This window comes from Electrophorus electricus, chromosome 4 (assembly GCF_013358815.1).
Source record: "Electrophorus electricus isolate fEleEle1 chromosome 4, fEleEle1.pri, whole genome shotgun sequence".
NCBI classification, from domain to species: domain Eukaryota; kingdom Metazoa; phylum Chordata; class Actinopteri; order Gymnotiformes; family Gymnotidae; genus Electrophorus; species Electrophorus electricus.
This window is the reverse complement of record NC_049538.1, coordinates 1,322,321-1,345,930: the sequence shown is the minus strand read 5'-3', so window position 1 is coordinate 1,345,930 and position 23,610 is coordinate 1,322,321. Positions and strand designations below refer to the sequence as shown.

The window sequence follows — 23,610 nt, the reverse complement described above, 5'->3', positions numbered from 1 at the left end:
GTGTTTACTTGTATTATCTTTGTGTGTGTGTGTGTATGTGTGTATGTGTGTGTGTGTATATATATATATATATATATATATATATATATATATATATATATATATATATATATATATATATATTTTTTTTTTTTTTTTTTTTTTTTTTTTTTTTTTTTTTTTTTTTTTGGGGGGGACGGGACTGATTGCTCCTCTAATAAGGAGAGAACACATTTGTCTAATTTTCAAAGGGGTCCACCAACAACAGATCATAACAGAAATAATGAAGAAATAATACCTGTAATATAGAAATAACACTAATGAATATAGGATTAAACAAAACATGTATAAACTGAGCTATGCAAAATACAATTAAATACAATTCAGCTATAATATGGCAGAGAGAAAGCATAAATGTCCTATAAGCACTGACACACACACAACAACAACAACAACATTTCTTCTTTGCATTAAATATTGGTTTTCTTTTTAGGAAGATATGTAAAAAACAAATAAACAAACAAAAAACCTTTTCTGAAAAGAAACTTAGTAAGTAGAAACACTATTCAAATTGATGCTGCTCATCAGACTTCTTCACTTCTGAGATGATATGTGATGTTCTGAATCACTGCTGAGATAAATAAAGCACTATAACACAAAGGTATCATTGAAATCCAAAATAACATTACATTTATTCCTAATTTTCATTGTTCAAAGTTATATATTTATGAACATAATTTCAACAACATCTAAATCGTATTTGCTCTTTTGAATTTGACCTTATTCTGTGTCCTAAAGCCTGCATCAACTTTTAATTTCCTCTGGTAGGCAAAAGATCTCTAAGTAAATTTCATAAATACAACCATAAAGAGAACATACTTTTCTTCGCTTATTTTCATCAGAAAACAATGGCTAATATAATAATAAATTATCCACTTTTCAGTCACCTTAAACCAGAACACAGATACATATACAGATACACATATAATCATGCATTACCTAAACTGTATGTTTTATAAATGCATGTTAACTCAAACAATAAGTGAGATTCCAATGATAGAGGCTAGACAGCATATAAGAAACATGAAATATTTTTCTAAATTAAATTGACATTTTAGTTCCAGATAGTAGAGAATCCTTAAAAGAAATACCAACAGTGGAGCACTCTGTTACCTACATGTTTCTACAGACTGTGACCATTAAAAACAGAAATGTACTAAATTCAAAATGAAATGAAAACTATTTGAATTGTTAAAAAAATGAGCTATTTAAAATTTAAATTCTGTTCAATGTGACTGAATTTTCTAATTTTGTAATAATCTAATTAGTGAGTTTTTTGCAGTCTCTCACTTCTCTGGCTACCTCCATCACCAACGTTGCAATGTGAGATGAATTGTGCGGTTTATTTTTTATTCTTTCCATATTGTTACCATGTCAACAGATTCCCAAATCAGTTTTCCTGCTATTCCCAAATCAGCACTCACATAAACACTGACTGTCAACATGTGACTTCCCTAATGGAAAAACCTTCCTTTTATACATTTGAAAGGGTTATTGAAATAAGACAAATTAATCCTTTACCTGTCTAATGAGTCCACCTTAGAGTTGTGCAGAAAGAAATGGAGAATAATCTTCATTAAGAGACCATGCACTGACCAAGACCCAGGGCACTGACTTCATGAAATGACTAACCAATCAACTATTCTTTCATAACTTCTCACACTCTTTAGTTGTTTTCATCCCTCTTGTGAAGCTGACACTGTAGTATCAAAATCCCACAGAAGCAAAAAATTAGGTTCAGAAATAATCCACAGGTGAGCTTGATTGGTATCCACAGGAACCAGTCAGTATTGTGCAGAGGATTCCCTCTGGTGGTGAGTGTGTAAGAAAGTGTGTAAGGGGTCCATCTGGTGGGCTGACTGAGCAATGGCAGGGGCAAACCTGGCACCTTCTTTACTCTTTGGTTTCCAATTTCCTTTAACACTGGTCTTATATAGGCTGCAGAATATATTATTGTCTACAGCAGTGTATTAAGTGTTACTCCCAGTTACCACTAATTATTAGACACTATAATGAAACAGTTGGTGTGTTTATAGTGTATTCATATAGACCAGCATTTTCTGACCCAGCCCTCAGGATCCACTAAACTGTCAGAATTATTCTCTCTCCCACCTGACAACATGTCTGATACAAGCCATTCAAAACACAGAAGACCTGGTGCAGTTGTGCAAGAACAACTACCTGCTGTCAGAACCAAATGATAATGAAAGTATATGTTAATCTGTTTCATGTCATTTAGTTTAGGTACAAAGTCTATAAAATAATGATATGCTTTGAAATGTGTTCTATATGTGTATACCTCTGAAATACAACTAAAAACACAGAAAAACATTTACAAGTTCATATATTTATATCTGTAAATGTAATTACATCATGCTGGTGTCGATAAAGAGATCAGAATCTTAGTCATTTCTAAAGAAGCCTTGTGTTAGCTTAATTTATGCAAAAATGCATGTGGTTACAAAATTGTGATCACTGCCATCAATATCATCATCCAAACTGTCATTATCATAAATCAGTTCAGTTCTTATTATTCTACACTAAATTCTAAAGTCTACAAGCTCAAATAATGATTGCACACTATAATGTAACATTCCACTGAAGATCATTTAAACTGGACTTTTAAATGTTTTGTGCTTCCTCTGTGTTTACTTAAATTTTATATTTCTGATCTAATAAATATTTATTTGAATAATTATTACCTTTTTTGCTGAGTGTTGTCAGGAGCAATGATAAGTATCACAGCAATCACAGTAAATACACATTCCCGAGGATGTGTCTGAAATCACAATTTGGCTAAAGTCTCTCAACAGAAAATACGTTCTCTCACATGTTCAAACTCAGATAGCCACAACTGTGAGTAATGTTGAGCCAGTCTTTCAGGAATATACCCACAAAAGTGCTGTTCACTGTGTGGAGCGTCAGCAACAACCCTGATGAAGACTTATAACATTTAGCAGAGCCTCCTGTAGCAGAAGGCAGGTATATAATTTCCTTGTTTCCAGTAGGTTCTGCATGACACTATCTGACATCAGTGACATTAAGCCACAATGAATGTGTTGCAAAACAGTGAGCAAGTGGCACTTGGTGAAAGTCGCAAGCAGCAGTGAAAATGTTGGGGAACAGCAGTATAACAGCAGTTAAAGTGTTGGGGAACAGCAGTACTGTGTCTTGCAACACGTGAGTTTTGCAGGACAAAGGGTTACAACAGGCACTTAAATTGAGGTAGTGGTCTTGTCGCATGGAACATGTTGAATTTGTTGAGGTATTTATTACATTGCTGTTGTAAAAATATAGGGTGTTATGTATACTTGTTAAGTCCTGATAAGCAGGAACAGTAACAAAAATTATTTAGCCCAAACACAAATGCAAAAACATGCACATACACTCACAGACAGTGTTACACACAGACACACAGACACACACACACACACACACACACACACACACACACATGTATCTGTAGAATAAATGGGTTGAATATATTGGAATCTATTTAAAACAAACCCCTCCTCTTCAGTGTGATATACATACAAATGTTTTCTCTTACCATACAATAAGGATGTTTTATATATATATATATATATATATATATATAGACACACACACACACACACACACACACACACACATACACATACATATATATATATAGGACTATAAAAGGACTATAAAAGGTCTATAAAACAAAACCACAGGGGTCAAAGGAAAGTAAAAGTAATGACTGAGAAATGAAGGTGAGGTATAAATACAAATGAAATGCAGGTAAAAGAGGGTAAAACAAGTGATAATCGAGTAGGGAAAGAAACACTTATTACACAACGGTTGCAATGAAAGTGAGGATCATTGTTTATTACTGCCCTGGACAACTTTAAATCTCATTTTAAGCCAATAGCTACAAAATAGTCCTTTGTTTTTATGAGCACTGCCCTCAACTTCTAACCTATTAAAATACTGGTGGGTACAAATATCAATTTGTACAAATAAGGCTAAATTTACCATTTCAAACATGCTCTGTGAATTCAAAATTGTTTTCTCTTAAATCTTCTATTTGCATATTTTTATCCCCAGGACAAAGTATTAGCCAGCAATAAGATAAGATGGAAATTACACATATCAGTCCAGAACCAGCAGAAGGAGGACAGGTACCCAACTATTATATAGCTATTATATGTTGTGAAAACAAATATATTACAAAGCATACACTCCTAGGCAAAAAAGGGTCAAACCCAAAATTGCATAATCTTAAGATTTTAATGGTCTCAATGGCAAATATTCTGAACACCCAGACATGTTGGTTTGAAATTTTTATCAAAACATTTAAATCTTCTCATGACTTTATCTTTGCATAAAAGAAGACTACAGAAATTGATTTCCCTATTTCCAGCTTTTTGCCCCAACAATTCTTTGCAGCAACGAGCAGTGATTGACAAAAAGCCTCAGGAGTGCCTTTTTTTTTTAGTGTCACAACATGCTCCCACAGACTCCTCCCCATGTTTGTGTGTGTGTGTGTGTGTGTGTGTGTGTGTGTGTGTGTGTGTGTGTATGTGTGTGTCTGTCTATCGTCACGCCCCTAGTTGTTAATTGTTCATATGTCACTTGTCCTTGTTATGTTCATTGTTAGCACATGTATTTAAACTCCTGTTGTACTGTTGTTTGTTTTCAGTGTTTGACCCCATGCATACGACATGTAAAGTATCTCCCCAGTGTTTTCTAGTTGTGCTGTTCGCTACATTGATCTGGTTTAGTGAGTTTTGAGCTGTTCTTTGTGTTTAGTTTTCGGTTTCGAGTTATGAATAAAACACTTTTTTGTTACAGAGACTTGCCTCATCATCCCACTTCCTCATCACATCTCATCACAGAAACACCGATTGCCAAGGAATGCAGTGAGCCTCTTTTTCATTATGAGGTTTGCTAGCAGGGGCTGAGTATTTGCCGTTGCTCCCCAAGGAAATTGAGCAGGCATGTGAAGACAAGAGACGTGTGGCTCACGTTTGCCCACATGTTGAACGCATACCTTGGGAGGGACACTACTAGTTTGGGGAATGCAAAGCTGATCTGCATCAGTATGGACTTGGAGAGGCTCATACAAGAAGAGGAGTCATGTGAAGCCTTGTTAGAAGCCCCTCATAGTGACCCAAGCCTCCTGCTAGCACCTCCCTCAGCAGCCCTAAGAGGGAAGGACTCGACTCTCCTATCCCTTCAAAAAAAAAAAAAAAAGGAAGAAAAACAGAACTCCTCCCGACCCCTCCTCTATTGTAGAGCCACACAGTCCTCCAAGATGATTAGTTCTGTCCCTACCTGGAGGTGGAGCCTGTACCCCAAATTGGCTCACTTTGTCCCTTCCTGGAGGAGGAAGATTATCCTGAGGGGTTAAATGAGGATCCAGGGGATTCTGGTGGTCAATCAGCCCTCCATGGACCAGGATGATGAGAGCTATGCTGAGGGGCAGGAGTTTCTCATTCGGATGTGGGATCCGATCGATCGGTTGCTTCTCATCAAGATATGGAGGAGCTTCCCCTGGAGTCTCTCTTGGATATGGAGCAATCTGCAGACTCCTGCATGGAGATGGAAACCTCACCTGTGCCTGAGACTACGAAGGGTGCATGCCACTCCCGAGCATGTCCGCTGCCTCGTAAGACCTCGAAGAAGGTGTAGATGTCATCCGGCGCATGCCAATCAAGAGTTTGCGCATCCCCTCACAAGTTGGGCAGGACAGTGAAGGTCTCTATGGCACCTGAATCCATGGCAGGTGACTCATCTGCCGAGCAACATCGGGAAGCGTTCCCTGGCACATCCACCAGGAAGACAGAAGTGCTCTTGCTGCCCAAGCGGGCAACAGGCATTCCCTTCTGGACTCATGAAACCTGGTATTTACAGTCCTCAAAAAACTAAAGACCTGGTTAAGTCTAAACCAGTAGCAAAAATGGGCTACAGTCCAAGCCACTTTCAAGAGATTGCTCTACTATAAAAATCACCTAGAAGAATACAAATCCGCAAAATATGAGTTCAAAAAATAATAAAAGGCACCAAAATATGAGTTCAACATAGAATTCTCAGTGTGTGATATAGCACAAATGGAGTTTGCAGAGCATCACAACAAATTCAGAGAGGGCAATGATTGTCTACAACAGAACTACTAAAATCTATCTGAATAAATATGGTCAAACCTCCCAGCTTTTAATGGAAGCTGGTTAAACATGGACACATTCTTAAGTCACTGGGAGAAAAGGAGAACTTTGAGAGTTTCAAGATTTACCTGTTAAATCCTCTGCAACATTTTCAGAACTTTATTAAAGATGAGGTTCAAAAATACATAAAAGATAATCCCAGAGGCAAGGAAAACAATTACAGAGATCATTGCATACAATAATGTACTGCAGCACATGCTGTCACACAGGAAAAAAGGACATGTTAAATCATGGCTTGAGACATTTTCTGACAGCCTAAAAGATGAGCTGGAATACAATACTGATCATCTGAGTGGTGAACATCAGTGATTTTCAGTTACTCACAGATAAAACAATACAGAACAGCAGGATTAAATTACGCAGTCTGGAGCATCACTCCTGATAATTCTGAGCTCCCATACAGGAAGTGGTTTGTATGCAGATTCCAGAAAGGCTTGGAGGACTTTTATAATAAAACATTTATTTTTTGGTCAGATTCCTCATGAGTGGAAAGAGTACACAAAGGAAGATAACATTCTGAGTTTGGATATTTAAGAACAAAATGTAAAATGTTACGGCCATTACATGCATCTGTGCAAAAATCACGTAAAAGCACACTCACTGTGTTTCACTCATGTTTCTTTTTCTTCATCTGTGTAAAGCAATGATTAAAAACAAAAAAAAAAAACCAAAACATAATCACAATATAAACCAAGCCAACCAGAGTATTTCTTCAGGGTGGGCTTATGTCAACACAACTAACAAAAATAGTAACTTAACACCAGCCAGTTCACTAACTTCAATAAAATAAAATCAAATCAAATAAAAAATAAAATAAAATACAACACTCCTACCTTAACTCCCTATTGCAAAAACAATGCACCCATCCCTACAACTCCAAACAAAAAAAAAGAGACAAGAACAATATTTACAATATACAAGACAACAGTACAATAGAATCTGTTGATTCCGATTTTGCTTTGAGACAAGTTGACTATTGACAGATGTTACAGTATGATAATACAGTAACTCACAAAACAGCATTTCAGATTATTGTACCATCTAATACATTCAATCTATGTTTTAATGTCTACATAATGTTATTCAAATACTTGTATTTGGTATGGCTGCATGCTTTAAATCTATCTTGCAGGACAAAGTTAGTAAGCTATATCTACATTTTCCCAGAGTCATCCAGTCTGAACTCCTTTTCTCCTCAGGCACCCATACTAGCTCCTCATGAGATGCTCACTGGCTTTACTATGTCCAACCCCCTTCATAATTATTAGATCTTCCTCAACTTAGTAATAATAATAATAATAATAATAATAACAATTAGTTATTATTATTATTATTATTATTATTATTATTATTAACCTTTATTTAACCAGGAGAAGTACTCACTGTAATGGAAAATCTCTCTTGCAAGGGAGTTCTGGCCAAAACAACCAGCAACACAACTGAATTGTTTATAGAGACATACAATGAAAAATAAAATTTATTTACAAGTTCATAAGATATCCAAGAAAAGTTGTCAATAAAACACCACCACCATCAACACAGAGATTCAATACAGAGATAATTGAAAACACCTACAACCTAATGTGCTTGCCTCCAAATCATTAAGAACTGCCTTCCAAGGAGACCAGCTACTGGAGATTAAAGCAATTATTGTAAACAATTCCAGGATGCAAGTGCAGTGTATTTAAACACCCCCTTCCTCAGCTTAGCATGGACTTTTGGGACAGATAGCAGGAAAACATACTGAGAGCGCAGACAGCAAGCTCTCCTATTTTTCTGAAGAATGTAGATCTGTAAGTAAGATGGAAGCAGTCCAAGAATAGCCTTTGAGATAAAAGCATTCCTATGTTTCAGCCGACAGGTGGACAACACTGACCATCTGCCCCGAAAATACAAAGAGAAATGGTGAGTAAGAGCTCTACAATTTGTAATAAACCTCAGTGTTCCATGATATACAGTCGAAAGAATGTAGGCATTGCAAAAATGCATATTATATATATATATATATATATATATATATATATATATATATATATATATATATATATATATATATATATATTAGTCCAACACAGACATAGTTAGTAGCAACAAGTCTCCTTGGTAAAAAGAGAGAATCAACAATTATCATCCAAAAGAACTTGTATTTAGGTACAGACTCTCTCAGAGCCCTGAAAGGTGTTACTAGTAGAATGGTTGTCTATTTAATTTAGCTTTAGAAATCATTAGCTTTGTTTTATTATAATTCAAATCACGTTTCAATTTACATGGATTTGCATTCAATTTTCCCATGCCACATTTATCTTTATGGAATTTGGCAGATGCTCTTATCCAGAGTGACTTACAAATGTGCTTTGTCATTTGCTCATAGAATCTATCCTAGCCAGTACAGTTGGTTAGAGATCAAGATACCATTGAACTAGAATACTGTTGAAATACAGGGATCATTGCTGATGCCTAGAAATGCAAAACATATATAAGCTCTATCTCAGAAAACGATCAGTGCAATAACAAACAATATCAATCTATACATGCTAGAATTTCTGTTAACATATGGTGCAGGATCAATGGTCATTCCAAATATTCCAAAAATAGAAAAGTCTTGGATTTTGAATATGGATTTTGCTGTCTGGACAGCCAGAGGAAGTTCATTCCACCATCAGGGAGCCAGGACAGGGCATAGTCTCAATGATTGTCTTCCATGAGACTTGAAACATGGTGTCATGTATGGAGGGGCTAGTCCATTTTTGGCTTTGTAGGTGAGCATCAATGTGTGTACTTCAGAAGACTGAAGACCACTCATACTGCTGCATTCTGAACATTCTGAGTATTAAAAACTAATTGTAGCTGACTAAGAACCTGGTTTTATATATCACAGCATATCACAGTGTCATTGGGATAAAGGCATAATTTTATCATCGGGCTTGTCTAAAATGGTCAATTCAACACCTTTCAATAGGGGATAAACAAAAGCAGATTTCCATACAAGAGGAATTTTGTTAATATCGAGGAAAAGATTAAAAGATATGTAAACATTTTGACCAATAGGGTTAATATATAAAATAAATATGAGTGGACCCAAGCCTTGGGGTACACCCTTAGATAGGTGTTGGTATAATATTAGCTGCTAGCCTAAGAAAGTAAGGTTCTAAGTCATCAGGGCCTTCTGATTTTCTAGTGTACAAAAGTGGAGGGCTTTATTCACCTCAATCACAGTAACCAGATTAAAACTAAAGGTAGCATGATTGTCAGAACAAACAGTAAGGGAGCTCTCATGATTGATATTGTGAGAATAGAACAAAGAACCAGAGAAATGCTTCTTAAAACATTTAAGCATTTCTACCTTATGAGTAACTTTACTAGAGTCCTTAGCAATATATAAAGTAAACTGTATACCATTTTTATTTCCAGATAAGGATTAAATACTCTTCCAAAATTTCCAGGGACTATTTAGATTGTTTGAAATAGTCAACCTTAGCTTTTTTTAATTGTAGCTATATATGCATTGCAGTCGTTTTCAAGGAATGCTATTCATGTTCTCCAATTCAAAGTGAAACAGATCATGAAGTGCTTGTTCCGTAATTTTTTTGCATGCCATGCTTTTTAATAATGCATGGCAAGGATTTCTATACATAGCAATAATGCAGTGGTCACTGATGATATTAACAAATACTGAAGCAACTGTGTATTTATGGGAATCATTTGCTAGTATTAGATCAATTAGAAATTACTTTTCAGGACATTTTAGATTACGTCCTGTTGGGACTATCAACAATCTGTAAGAGATTTACACTCATATTATTGAATATTAAGTTATTAATCTGCATGTAGTAGGTTATATTGACAAAGCCCATAATCGGGTCCTAAGATTTCATCCTCCTGTATCAGTTGATGTTCTGTGATGCCTCATTTAAACAGAAAATCAAGTTAGTGAGGTAAATAAAAGGATTAAAATCAGGTCCAGCCAGGTTCTAAAACCAGGAATACAATTTAAAGATGCAATCATCTCAGCCAAAGAAAGAAAAAAGCATTTTCCTTAATTGTGAATGGGCCCATCATTGAGGCAGGACAGCACTCCTACTTCAAGAGGTGTATGGCTAAGTTTTATATCGCACGATACCCAGCAGGCTGTTTGTCACTCAACCCAGGACTCAACCAATCAAGAACGTCACGTCAGATCATCATCACCCGAATATTGAATTTACATGTGTGACATTTAGAAACATGTATACGCTTGTCTGAAAGTACATCACGTTGTGAAGTATTGCTTCCATTGTTTTCTGGGCATACTGAGCATCATTTCTCTGATTCTACTACTGTGTATTGTACCTTGGATTTACTGTTTCTCATTTCTGATTTTTGCTTGCCCCCTTTTGGATTCTTCTAGAATTTATTTTATTTTTTTTGTTTTTTTGTTTTGTTTTTTTTCCTAGATTTTTGGATTGTCTTTCTGGTTTTGATATGGACTGTTTTCCCATTATTCAAGATACTCCCTTCCTTGCCCAATTTGTTTTGACCTTTTTTCACTACATGGAACTAAAATTAAGCCCTGTCTTTTATCCACAAGTGTTTAATTTTTGCCTGCCCCGTTACAACAAGCAGATCAATCCAGATTCTCCAGAGTCACTGAAACTATGTGCACTCTGAATTAAAAAGCAGAAGCAAATCATAAATTCCTTTAATCAAAGACAGGAATTAAGATGAATGACTTCAGGAGGCACACAGAGTACTGGCCACTTCCTGCATGCAAGACTACCCAGGTTTACTCTGTACTGAACTGATTACTGTAACGGCCTGAGTGCCACAGGGCAAGGAGCAGGACGTACAGAATCGCTTGACAGACAGATGTTTATGGGTGAACACTGAACACATCAGCACTCACATGTAACAAAAGCAATAATCACAAACACAGGCACTGAGACAGTGAACAGCAGCACAAATATGAACAGGAACTTGATCACAAACAATAACTGACAATAACACACACACTGACAAGGGTTTAAATAACTACAAACATGACAAGACTAAAACGATGCAGGTGTGATCTTAACAATGTAGGTGTGGTTACAAACAATTCACAGTTAACGAAGAACTCCCACTGCATTCGGTGGGCCATATCACTTGACCAGTGGAAGGGGAGTGTTCTGTAACGATTACTAACTTTACTGTGTCAACACAATGAATTAAAAGACTGTGATGGATACAAAATGATTATAGTATACAAACAAATCATGGAATCAACTGATATTTTTCAAAGATAACAAATAGCAATCAACATAAACATTAACACAGATGTGAATCTTTATTCCATTGGCATATCAGGAACAGTATTATTAGACTAGTACATTCCTACCTAACAGACAGACAACATGTCACTATGGTAAACCCAGATCACCCACTGCACCTGGTGCTCAAAAGGTTTCCTGAATTATCTGGTCTTGTACCACTTCTTTTCATTATTTATATGATACTGAATAAGTCAGATCATCCATAGCCATAATCTAAATTCCGATTGCTAAAGGCACTGTATAAATTAGGCTTACAACTACTGCTAAAAATCCTGCTGTGACTTTTGATTCCTCCCACACTTCTAAGCATCATTTAAGACACACGTCAGGCACACGTTATGTGTAACAATGTATGTGACTGTCACTAATTCATTCTGCTTTTTTTCATTTTCATAACGTGACACAGCCTGGCCATTACTCACAATTAGAGATGCCAAAACTCTAGTTCATGCCTTCATTTTCTTCCCTGCCAAAACCATAAACAAACTTCAGTTTATCCAAAAAAGCTATGTTGGCCCAGTTCAGCAAAACTTCAATTATATCTACTGAACAAAAACATTTTCACAGTGATAGACACTATATATGACTGGCCGGTGTTATAGATGACTTTGTTATATTGGGTTCTTACCTGTTATACCTGTTATTGTATAGTGTGTGTAGCAGTGAAGTGAGAATTGTCCACTCTCTGAATGAGGCTGAGAGTCAACATGTGGCCAACAGGAGAGCAACCATTCAACAGTGTCTTCAGCAGCACAATATATCCTGCAGTGTGGTAAATCAGATTCTTAAATATATTCCTCAGGTTTATATACTTTACTACTGGTCTGTGTTATACTGATATGTTGTATGATACAGATAATTTTGCCTATTTCCTTCGTTACCCAAACCACTGTAATAAGAGTTTAATATAATAATCTATAAATAAATATAAAACGTTCTTTTTTTTTATTGGTGAGATGTTGTTGCTGGCCCGAGTGCTGGTGGGCATGGAGCAGGACGCACAGACTCCCTCGTTGTGAAACATTTATTAACATAAAACATGTAGAACCGTGGCACTCACACACAACATTAACGACAGACATGACTTATACATCTAACTAAACACAGGCTATAATACCATCCGACAATGACTACATATGCACTTACATACATCAGCGAACAAACAATGACCAATGTTGAGGCACACACCGATGTGCAAACACACATTAACACGTAACCCCATACAGGTGCGTGCCTTCATGGGGGTGTGGCTACAAACATGTGTGAACCCCCCTGCATGCGGCAGGCTGTACCATGTGATGGGGGGCGTCCCGTGACAATTGGTGCTGTAGGGACACACATGGGGGCTTAGTTTAGGTTTTAAGATCAGGATGTGGATGGGACATTCCTGCTCCTCATGCAGCTCATAGGGTGCCCACACTGGAGTGCCAATCAATGACATTATGACATTCTCCTAAGATCTGTACAGTATCCATACATATTTCATAATACTGACCATCAGTGTTACATCTGTGAATATACCTGGTCTTCATCAATTAATCTCTCTATTTTATCTTGTCAGATTTTTGGAAAGTCATTGCTAAGTGCATAGAGAAAATTTCTCAGTGGGACTGGGGAACAACATACAACTTTCTCTATAAGATGAAAGGTAGTAAATAAAAATCTAGTATTCTATTTTGGTTATGAAACACTTTTAAAAATGTTTTTTTGTTTATATGATGGGATATAATGTTTCATATTGTATGACTGATGAAAGTTTAAGTGATCACCTGTGTCTCATCTTCCACTAAACATTCTGTATTCTTGTTTTCTTTCCTTGGTTCATCAGTCATTGTATTTTAGTTTCTTATACCTTCCAATCTTGATAATCTGTTTTTGCTCCTTGCTCTTCCCGTTTGTTTATTCTGTGTCTGTCTTTACATTAATTGGTGTTTCATTTCTTTTAGTTGTGGCTCACTAACTATCAATCACATTAATGACAATAATATTACATTACCCTTCAGAAACACTTCTCTATTGTTAAATCGGTGTATCATAGCACAATAATCATTCAGAAATCAAATTGAAGTAGACATTTGGGTCAAACATGGTACTCTATGGATAAGTTTGTGAACAAGCACATTGAACTAGACCATCTATATTTCCCAATACAGAAGAGGAACATGAGCAGCCAAAAGAGGACCAACCAAGAAACTGGACCAGAAGACAGTGAGACAGTCAGAATGGCAACCCAACCAATTAATCAAGGTTGGACACAAGAACCAGAACAAACATTGATACATGGGTCAAAGCAAAATGATCAGTCAATCAACCAACTAATACTCAGCCCAATGAAAGAAATGCAGCCCGTTGTCTTACACAACAACAAGCATTTAGCCTCCCACCAACCAGTGCACCGCCTGAAGATGATTGATCAAATCAGGGCACTACATCAAATCAAGTAACCAATCAGAAACCAGCCTACGAGCTGCGACCCAGACCTGGCTTTAAACCCAGTTGATCAACCAATCAACGTCCAGAAAAACAAACAATGGCATTCACAGATCGAACAAGGCCCATGAACAAACAAATATTATGACAAAACTCACAGGCCAAACACAGTATGATGCTTGCATTGAAGATGTCACCTCATCCGGTGATGAAACGTTTACAACCAAAATGCCAAGATCAGAGAACACTACAACATCGAACTAATCAACCCGAACTACCAATATTTACCTTGATTTACACTTGTGAAGTAATTTGGTAGCCCCCCCAGCCCCCAACACCTTGGTTCCCGGTTAGTGTAACTCAAAGAAAATAGCTCTTTATCTTAGGTTACAAAAGAAAGGAACACATTTTTGTAGAAAGATGTGAGCAAGCAAATAAAGAACTTTACTAAGATTCTATATACTATTTAAACATGGCACACAGTTGCTTTGATGGTAATTTCATTTTCTATGACAAAATTTGGAGTTATACCGGAAGCATGTTTTAAAAGGCCATTTAACAAAATGACAGAAAAAAGATTGTTGTGCGACTTGACCAAAAAAACACAGCATGGGATTTCTTGTGAACAGTTGCATAAGACATTTTATGTTGATAAATGTAATGTATTTTAAGAACATTCACTGCTATTAATTAAGTGATTTATTTTACTATGCCAGATCTGCATAGAGGATGCAAGTGCAGTAGGAGGTTGATGAAATTTGTCAATTTAGTGTTTGTTGTTATATTATGCTTAAGCATTTTTAAACTTCCAGTTGCAACATGTCCATAACAAAATAGAATGCACATCTTGCCAGACTTTGTACTAATGCAGTGTTATTGTATTGAATGGTAAAACCTTTACTGATTGCAATTATTTTGACTGCTTCACTGTTTGACAGTCTCTCTGCTTAGAGTCCACAGTACATCTGCCTCAGTTAGTTACTCACATTTTGTAATGTCCTCTACTGGTTCGCACATGGAGCTGTTTTATTCTTTTGTTACAACCCTAATGTACTGTAAAGGAAAGCACACAGAGATGCAAGATTTGTAATAGAATTAACCACTTTATCATTATACTTATTTATTTAATCAAACACCCAATATCGGGAGCATAACATCAGGGTGGGCGTAGGTCAACATAACAAACAAAACACTAAACAACCCTCCAGAAACTCACTTCCATAAGCAATAAATAAATAAAAATAAATTACAACAAAACTTCACTAACCACTTAACATCAAAAATAGGAGAAAAAGGGCAAAAGAAAATAACACCCACTCCTACAGCTCTAAAAGAAAGAACATATGAATAAACAACAAAATATGTATTTCTGTACACCCTTATACTCCTATGCACATACTACGATAGGTGGAAAATCAGTACTTCTCATAGCACTCTAGGCATAACACCTAAGCACTTCTCAAAGCTTACAAAGCAATCGGATGTCTCATAAGGCCCTCTTAAAAGAACCTGTTATGCAGAGTTCAGTGCAATCTCATAAGGCCCTATTTAAAATAACCTATTTAGAAGTCCTGCATTTACCGTGACCACATAGTCTACCGCTCAATACATAATGGGGCAACATCACATTCTCAACAAGTGTATTTAAGCAATTGCTAATGACACTGTAGATCAATCAATCAACTCTCGAGCTAATTTTTGATTGGCCACATGACGAACTAGCCACTTGTTATTGCTCTTGTAGCAGCGCCATCTCCTGTAGGACCTGCAACACAAAACTGAAAGCAAAGAGGCACAAAAACCCAAAATGGAAGTAACTATAACACTTTAATCTCTGAGATCCTCATTTAGAATACATCTAACCACTTTAACCCTTCCACATTCATTTGTAGCCCAACATTGCTACCATTGCTGTCTGTCATATCTACATGCAGACTCACCAGCACCTTACTGACTTGCTTGATTTCCTCCACTTTCTCCAACCATTGTTGCATAGTAGCCAATAAACATGGCTCCTTAACTTAATTAATAATCACATTAGCGCACATTGCAGCAGGTTCTGCTAGTTTAGATTGTCTCCAACTAACAATGCTAGCTTTCTTGGTGTCCTGCTTGTCCGCAATTGCTCTAGAATTATTAGATAGTGCCATCAGTTCTCAAATACATCATAATTTGAAGTGGCAATGCAAAACCCAAGGCTGATATCTGCTTTATAAAAGTTTAAATAATACATTTTAAGGTTATTAGGTGGGCCTTTCAGATCTGTTTCTAGCCTTCTCTTTGGCCTAAGAGTATTATGTTGGTCTTGTGTGAGCCTTATGAATATTAGCATACATTTACATTTTCCAGTGTCTCACATGTTCTTTCTAAACATGGCATAACATTTAGTTATTGCTCTATCCAATTTATTTATTGCTCTAAACAATCCAATCTAGATAATTTATTGTTCCCCACACCACACACACACACACACACACACACACACACACACACACACACACTTTGGACATTCTAACAACATTGTAAACATCCTAGAAAACTTTAATTCCTAATGCAGCAGAAGTAATAGAAAAGGAACTGAATATTGTCTATTTTTCATTATCAGCTGATGACGTTCACACCAGCATCCTTAAGTCAAAGACAAGACAATATGAGGACACTGGTCTGTTAATCAACTCACCTTATTTGTCCATACTGCGAAAGGAGCGAAACGTTGACCTCATCATTTCCCTTGACTTTAATTCTGGAGTTCAGTTTGAGGTAACACAACACAAACACACATAGACACACACAGAACCTGTAATATTAAAGATTCCCTATACTCAAAAAAACACTTCTTGGATGGCTAACTATGGGTCTGGGTACGATGGATTTTTCACAATAATTGGAATGGTGTGAGTGTGCCAACTTGTGATGAACTGGTGTCCTGTTTTGGGTTGAATCCTGCCCTGTGATGTTCTGCTGCTCTGTTCTGGGTCAGCTCCTGCCCTGTGCTGCTGGGACAGGCTCTGGTCCCCCACACACCTGAACTGGAATAAGTGATTCAAAGGATTAATGTATATGTCTAATCTAGATCATTTTGAAGTTTTAAGAAGCAGTTTACCTACAGAGACAGCAAAATTAGATTTTCATGCAAGGCTTCTTCCTTGTCTAATGTACTGACTGACCATCTGGCCAAGCTAATAGCACAGCAGTACAGGAGTCTGTAAACAGACCTTATTATATAAATTATTATATAATCTATATAATAAGGTCTGTTTAATAAGGTCTGTTTATATATGTTATATTAAAAACTTCAAATCTAACATCCCCATATACAATCCTTTGAGCTGGAAACAATGATAGATTTAACAAATGCTTGTGTTGTTTTTAAGATTGTAGACTTTATTAAGATGAGTCATCAGATCTTCCTTGAGAGGCAGTTTTGTTGTTCCATTTAGGAATAATTTTTTGCCAGTCAGCTTTCTCAAATTATACAAATGCTTTGAACAGGTTTAAACCATTAAAACATTAAAACTGTCATAGTCCTCTACCCCTTGTCCAACATGTCTCCATTAACTTTCTGCTAATATTCCTTTTCCTTGTTCTTTCTGTTTGTTCTCTCTGTTTATGTTCCTTCCACTGCATGTGGCCACCCCCCCCCCCCTTGTTATCAGTGTTCCGCGCTTCACCTGTTAGTAGTTACTTTGTTCCAATGATTGTGCGTATCAATACCCCTTTGTTAGCGCTAATCTTGGTTGCTTATGGTATGTGGATACCTTTTTCACCTCCTTTGTGACTGCTGTTGTGAATCTTCAAATGCCTTTGTGAATCTTTTTGCCTTTCTATTGCTGTTTGTATGTATGCTGCGTATTTGAACTTGTGTGTTGTGTATCCGCCGCAGGGACTGAAGCTCATAAGCCAGTTGAATAATGCTAGTGCATTTGCTTTATGATGATGAATTTGCACTGTCCCTGATAAAAATGAAATCAATGAACAAACAAAAATGATTGTGGCAAAATCCTCATTACTTTGACAATACTAGCTAGTGTTAATCATATAAATTGCTGAGACAATGCAAATTCAGACTCAGAGAGCCTACTGAAATCCCACTGGTGTCTACCTGAGACATGTGAGCTAATTCACCAGCACTTACCTAGCTGTCTATTCATGTGATGACAATATTTGGTGTTTTATAATAGTGTAGTAGACAATGTGTTCAAGCAAGCATACCATAATCACATTTTGGATGTGGGCATTTGTAATTGGTTTATTAATGCATATTCACAGATCTTTGCATTTTTTGAGGAAAATGTTTAGGAATTTATTTAACAATAAATATATAAAGCAATATCACAAACATTTTAACTGTGCTTAATTTTTTATGGTTTAAATTATAACTATTATTGTAGCCACACATAGCTAATTAAGAACATTCTGATTTTTCCTCTTATAGACAGTGGATCAAGTTGCTCAAATGAGTAAAGTTCTTCAGATCCTGTTCCCTACAGTTGAACACCCAGGGAATACTGAAGAACTAGAGGACTTCTATGTGTTTCAGAACAACCCCAATGCTCCAGTTGTGATTCACATGCCTCTTTTTAATGCTATGAACTGTAAAGGTAATTATAATATACAGTAAACAAACCTTTAGAAGTGTAACTAGCTTCACTGTGCATGCAAGTCATGAGCACAAACCACATCTTCCTCAAATCCTGAAATGAAGTAACAAAGACAGCAGAGTTATACATGATCAATGTCTGTGTTTCCTCAGGTGAAGTTAAGATGTGGGAAAACAAATACACAACCTTTCAGTTGGCTTACAGTGAGGAAATGATCAGTAATCATTTGGAGAAAGCTGGTCTAAACATTAAAAATACAAAGGAGAAACTCCTGAAGGAGATTGAAGAAGTCATTCAAGAAAAGAAGAATTAGACAAGAAACCCATTTAAGAAATCCATAACCAGGCTGAACATGATTTTAGAGAATGTGATAGTATATACATTTGTAACTGGATGTTCAACAAGAAATGTGTTAATCAATCAAATTGTGACCATAAACATGTGTCTGATTAAATAGTTTATCTTTTAATTATTTTCTGGTTTCTCTTCCACCATAAGCTCTGGGATAAGGTATTCAACTTCTTATTGTTGGTAAAGGGAATTCAGTTTATTATTGCTTTTAAGTAACTGACATATATGAATACAACTACACAATCAAATCTTTCATGTATGGATATTTAGGAGCACCACTCTTGGAGCTCCCCAGAGGGAGCTCACCTCCGAGGCTTTAGGTGGAGCCCTCCAGAATTGCTGGTGAGTCCACTGAAAGGAAGGGACTCGGGCTTCGGCCCTGCCCTCGGGAGATCCCGCTGGCTCCACCTAACCGCCCTCTTTACGGTTGTTGTGGGGCACATTAGTGCTCCTCAGCCCAGGCTCAGGCCTTAGGCCCCCCCCCCCCAAAGAAATTCCTGGTGGCGTTCCCCTCCACCTCTGGAGTGGACGCGAACATCTGTCACGGTCCTCTCCGCAATATTCTGGGATCCAAGCGGCAGTGGGGGGGGGGGGGTGCCTATGCACCTCCCTCTAGGAAGTCTGTCTTTTGTCAAGGGAACTGGAGTCCTGTGGTGGTTGGTCATTCTGTATCGGTGGCCCAAGTTCCGCAGGGCGCAGAGCAGGATGCACAGACTCCCTCGACTGTGACACTCATTTATTAACATTGAACACAAATGACAATGGTGGCACTCACACATAGTGACAATGATGAACATGAACACACAAACAGTTAAAATACTAACAGTGACAACACAGGCAGTATTAACATAAACAACATCAACACTAACATTAACATTGACAATGACCACGAGGTGCCGTCACAACGGTTTAAATAGACATACAAACACTTAACGTCTAAACACACCTCATGAAGCGTGTGGCTACAAACAAATGAACCCCCTGCATGTGGCAGGCCGTACCACATGACTCATGCGGGGTGGGGGGGGGAGAGTGTTCCGTGACAATAAGGGTAAGCAGTTTAATGGTAAAGAGGGTAAATCTAAAAATCTTAATCAAAAACCCAGTCCAAGAAAACAGCCAGAGAGAAACAATCCTGAAGGCCAACAAATACAAATGGGCAATCCAAAGACAAAGTCAAAACACAGAGAGTTCAGGAAACCATAAATAAGAGTTAGTATGCTCACAAGAACAGAGGCGATACTTCACAAAGAAGCAGCTAACCTACAGGTATTAAATAGAGATAGAAACATGGGTATGACATTAGTATTCAGGGGATGATGACCTCCCTTGGGGATTCTGGGGAATGTAGTAAAGAGCCCTAGCATTAGCCTCATTGGTCAGGACTGCTGGACCAGAGGGCTGTGTGACAGTACCCCCCCCCCAAAGGATGTCGAGCTGGCAGAGGCACGAGGACGCCCATGACGACCACCACCCACACGACTGGAGGAGCTGAATGGTGAACCCCCATAGCCACTCTGGCACTGGATGGAGGTAGAACTACTAGAAAGCCCCCAGGTACTGACGTGCCTGTGGTGCTGTTTGATATCCCATCCACAATGAGTCCACTGGGGCTAGGCGCAGGCCTGTCAGGGAGTCGATGATGGAAGTCCCCCACTATTAAAGGGTACTGGATATCACAATCAGTAACCCAGCTCTGTTCCTCAGGTCCATATCCCTTCCAGTCTACCAAGTATTGGAGGACTCCACCTCATCTTTGCAAGTCCAGTAGTTGGCGTACATCATAAACAGAGGAGCTATGTCTATAGGTTGGGGTGGCAATTCATCAGTTGGGACCTCATCCAATGAACCTGCAATGACAGGCTTGACAAGACTGACATGAAAAAAAAAGAGAAACTCAAAACCTGGTAAGAAAAAACTGGTAAGATCTTTCTTAGGAATTTGAATGGACCAATGTACTTTGGGTTAAGTTTTCTATATCCCTCTTGCATCCTGGGTGAATAGGCAAACCCTGTCTCCAGGCTGGTATAATGCGGTTCTGTCACAATGATGCTCTGCTATCTCCTTTTTACACTGCAGGACCTCTTCAATACTTTGATGAGTTTCCTCCCAGACCTTCTCACTTCTTTGCATCCAGTCATCTACAGCAGGAATATCTGATGTGATGGCTGTCCAGCGACCCATGGGGGACTGATAACCCAGTACACACTCAAAGGGAATGATGACCAAGGAGCTTTGAGAGTTCTCAGCCCATATTAGGAAACGGGACCATTTTGTGGAATTTTTGTGGCAGAAGATGTAAAGGAACTTCCCCAGTTCCTGATTAGTCCTACCATACTGTCCATTGGACTGAAGATGATATCCTGAGGTAAGGCTCACAGAAACTCTTATGTGTTCAAAGAAGGTGGACCATACCTAAGTAAATTGAGGAATTCTGTCCGAGAGGATGTCCTCAAAGATACTGAATTCTCTGAAGATACTGGTGAACAAGGCCTTGGCTGTCTGAAAGGTGGTAGGCAAGGCTGAAAAGGGGATGAACCGGACCCCATGGGAAAATCTATCCACCACTGTGAGAATAATATTATTAAGTAAAGCCTCAGAAACCTTCTAAGACATTTGTCAGGACAGTCTTAATAAAATTCAGATGCTGCAGTGTATTCACAAATTGTCTGTCACCATCATGTGGGAACAAGAATGGAATGGCATGAAAAAGAATGATGATGATGTAAAAAGGTTTCTCAAAACCTCTGACTTTCTAGAGTGCTTAACTCCTCGGGATGCTCTGTATGGAGCACGCAACAATGCCCTACAGCTCTATTACACAGCTCAACCTGGTGAAAGAATTGATTACTATGATTTCACCTCCCTCTACCCTTATGTGAATAAGGTAAAAATGTACCCAATAGGTCACCCCGTTATCCTTTATCATGACATTGGGTCGTTGGAAAACTACTTCGGCATTTTCAAGGTAATGGTTTTACCTCCCAGAGGGTTGTGCCCCCCTGTTATTCCCTACCAGGTAAAGAAGAAACTCTTGTTCCCTCTCTGTAGAACCTGCGCTAAGCAACAACAGGGTAGCTGTGATCATGTGGTTGATGAGAGGGCCCTGACAGGTGCTTGGTGCAGTATGGAACTGATGATGACACTACAGAAGGGGTACAGAGTGATGAAAGTATTTGAGATCTGGCACTTTCCTAATAGAACAAATAAGCAGTTTTCAGACTACATTAAAATGTTTTCGAAAACCAAACAAGAGAGCTCAGGTTATTCCTGGGTGGTTGATGAAACCACAAAAAAAGGACTACATTCAAAAATATGAGGAGAACGAAGGGGTTAAGCTTCAGGAAGAGAAAATTTCAGTCAACCTGGCCAAGAGGTCCATAGCTAAACTTGTGCTGAATTTTTTGTGGGCTAAGATGTGTTAAAAACCAGTCAGGTCAAATATGGTTTTGATCAGAGATCCTGATGAGTTTTTAGAGTACATGTTCTCAAACCTGTAGGATGTAAGTCTTCTCTCTTTTCTGAATGATGAGGTGGCAATGGTGCAGTGGCATCACAAGGACATCGGGTGCTATAAACCGGGGTACGCTAACGTTTTCATCTGTATTTTTACGACCGCATATGCTAGGCTGGAGTTGTACAATTTGATAGATCGTTTACAAGACCATTGCTTGCACACAGACACAGACAACATCATCTTCAAAAGTCATAAAGGTGATTGGATACCACCTTTGGGCAATTACCTGGGGGGGTCTTACAAGTGAGATGGACTCTGGTGATGAGATTGTAGGACTGTGTAGATTGTGAGAAATTGTTCATCAATCTGCAAAGATATTACAGGCTGCAGTGTTTATGTGTATACAACTTGAATCACTACATGAAAATTGCTCTTAAAAATGTACTTTCTGACTACTGGATGGACTGACTACTGTGGACGCTGTTCTTATCTCTTTCACTACACTAGAAACAATTAATACTGGCCAGATATCGGTTACGCTGAAGTCGTCCTTTTCACACATTTTCCTTAATTTGCGACATGTCTCGTGGTAGCTGACTTGATCACTTGTAAGTTTTTGGATGATGTTTTGTTTCACTGTCTCCATTTGTTTGGACCAGTCTAGTTCTGGGTACACTGATGCCGTGCACCTTCAAAGATCAGAGAGAAGCACAAAGTTTACATTAAAAATAATAATGTTTATATTAAAAAGAATACAGTGTTTACATTAAAAATAACAATGTTTATGTTAAAAAGAATACAATGTTTACAATAAAAAGGAACACAATTGTGAGAGCATGGCCACCTCCTCCTAGACTCCTCCGCATGTCAGTGTGATGTCCTGTTGGTGTTTGCTTGTGTGTGTGTGTGTGTGTGTATCTACCTGCCTATGCCTCTCGTTAATTGGTTATGTGCTACACCTTTCTCTCGTCATTAGCACGTATATTTAAGTGCTTGTATGTAAGACAGTCTTCGTCTGTGTTTAACTCATATGCTTAGTATTGTAAAACTGTGTCTGCTGTGGTTTGCCTTGTATGGTAATCAATCAAAGCAGTTTTCGTTCTTTGTGTTTGCTGTTTGGTTCATCATGTTAATAAACGTCTGTGTCATGTGAACCATGGCTTGTATTTGCCTCCTGCCTTTCCTCCCTCATCACAATATTTATATTAAAAAGGAACACAATGTTTTTATTGTAAAGGTACAGCCTAGAGGTG

The 23,610-nt window shown here is 37.9% G+C and overlaps 1 protein-coding gene across 1 annotated transcript in view; it reads left to right on the top strand.

Moving 5' to 3' along the window:
* The window catches only part of LOC113589461 (cytosolic phospholipase A2 gamma-like), a 38,169-nt gene extending 19,307 nt beyond the window's left edge, over positions 1 to 18,862 (top strand). Inside the window, exon 13 of the mRNA XM_027029143.2 lies at positions 18,702 to 18,862. Within this exon, the coding sequence (XP_026884944.2) occupies positions 18,702 to 18,862 (161 nt within the window). The remainder of the gene's footprint in view (positions 1 to 18,701) is intronic.
* The last annotated feature ends 4,748 nt before the right edge of the window (positions 18,863 to 23,610 follow it).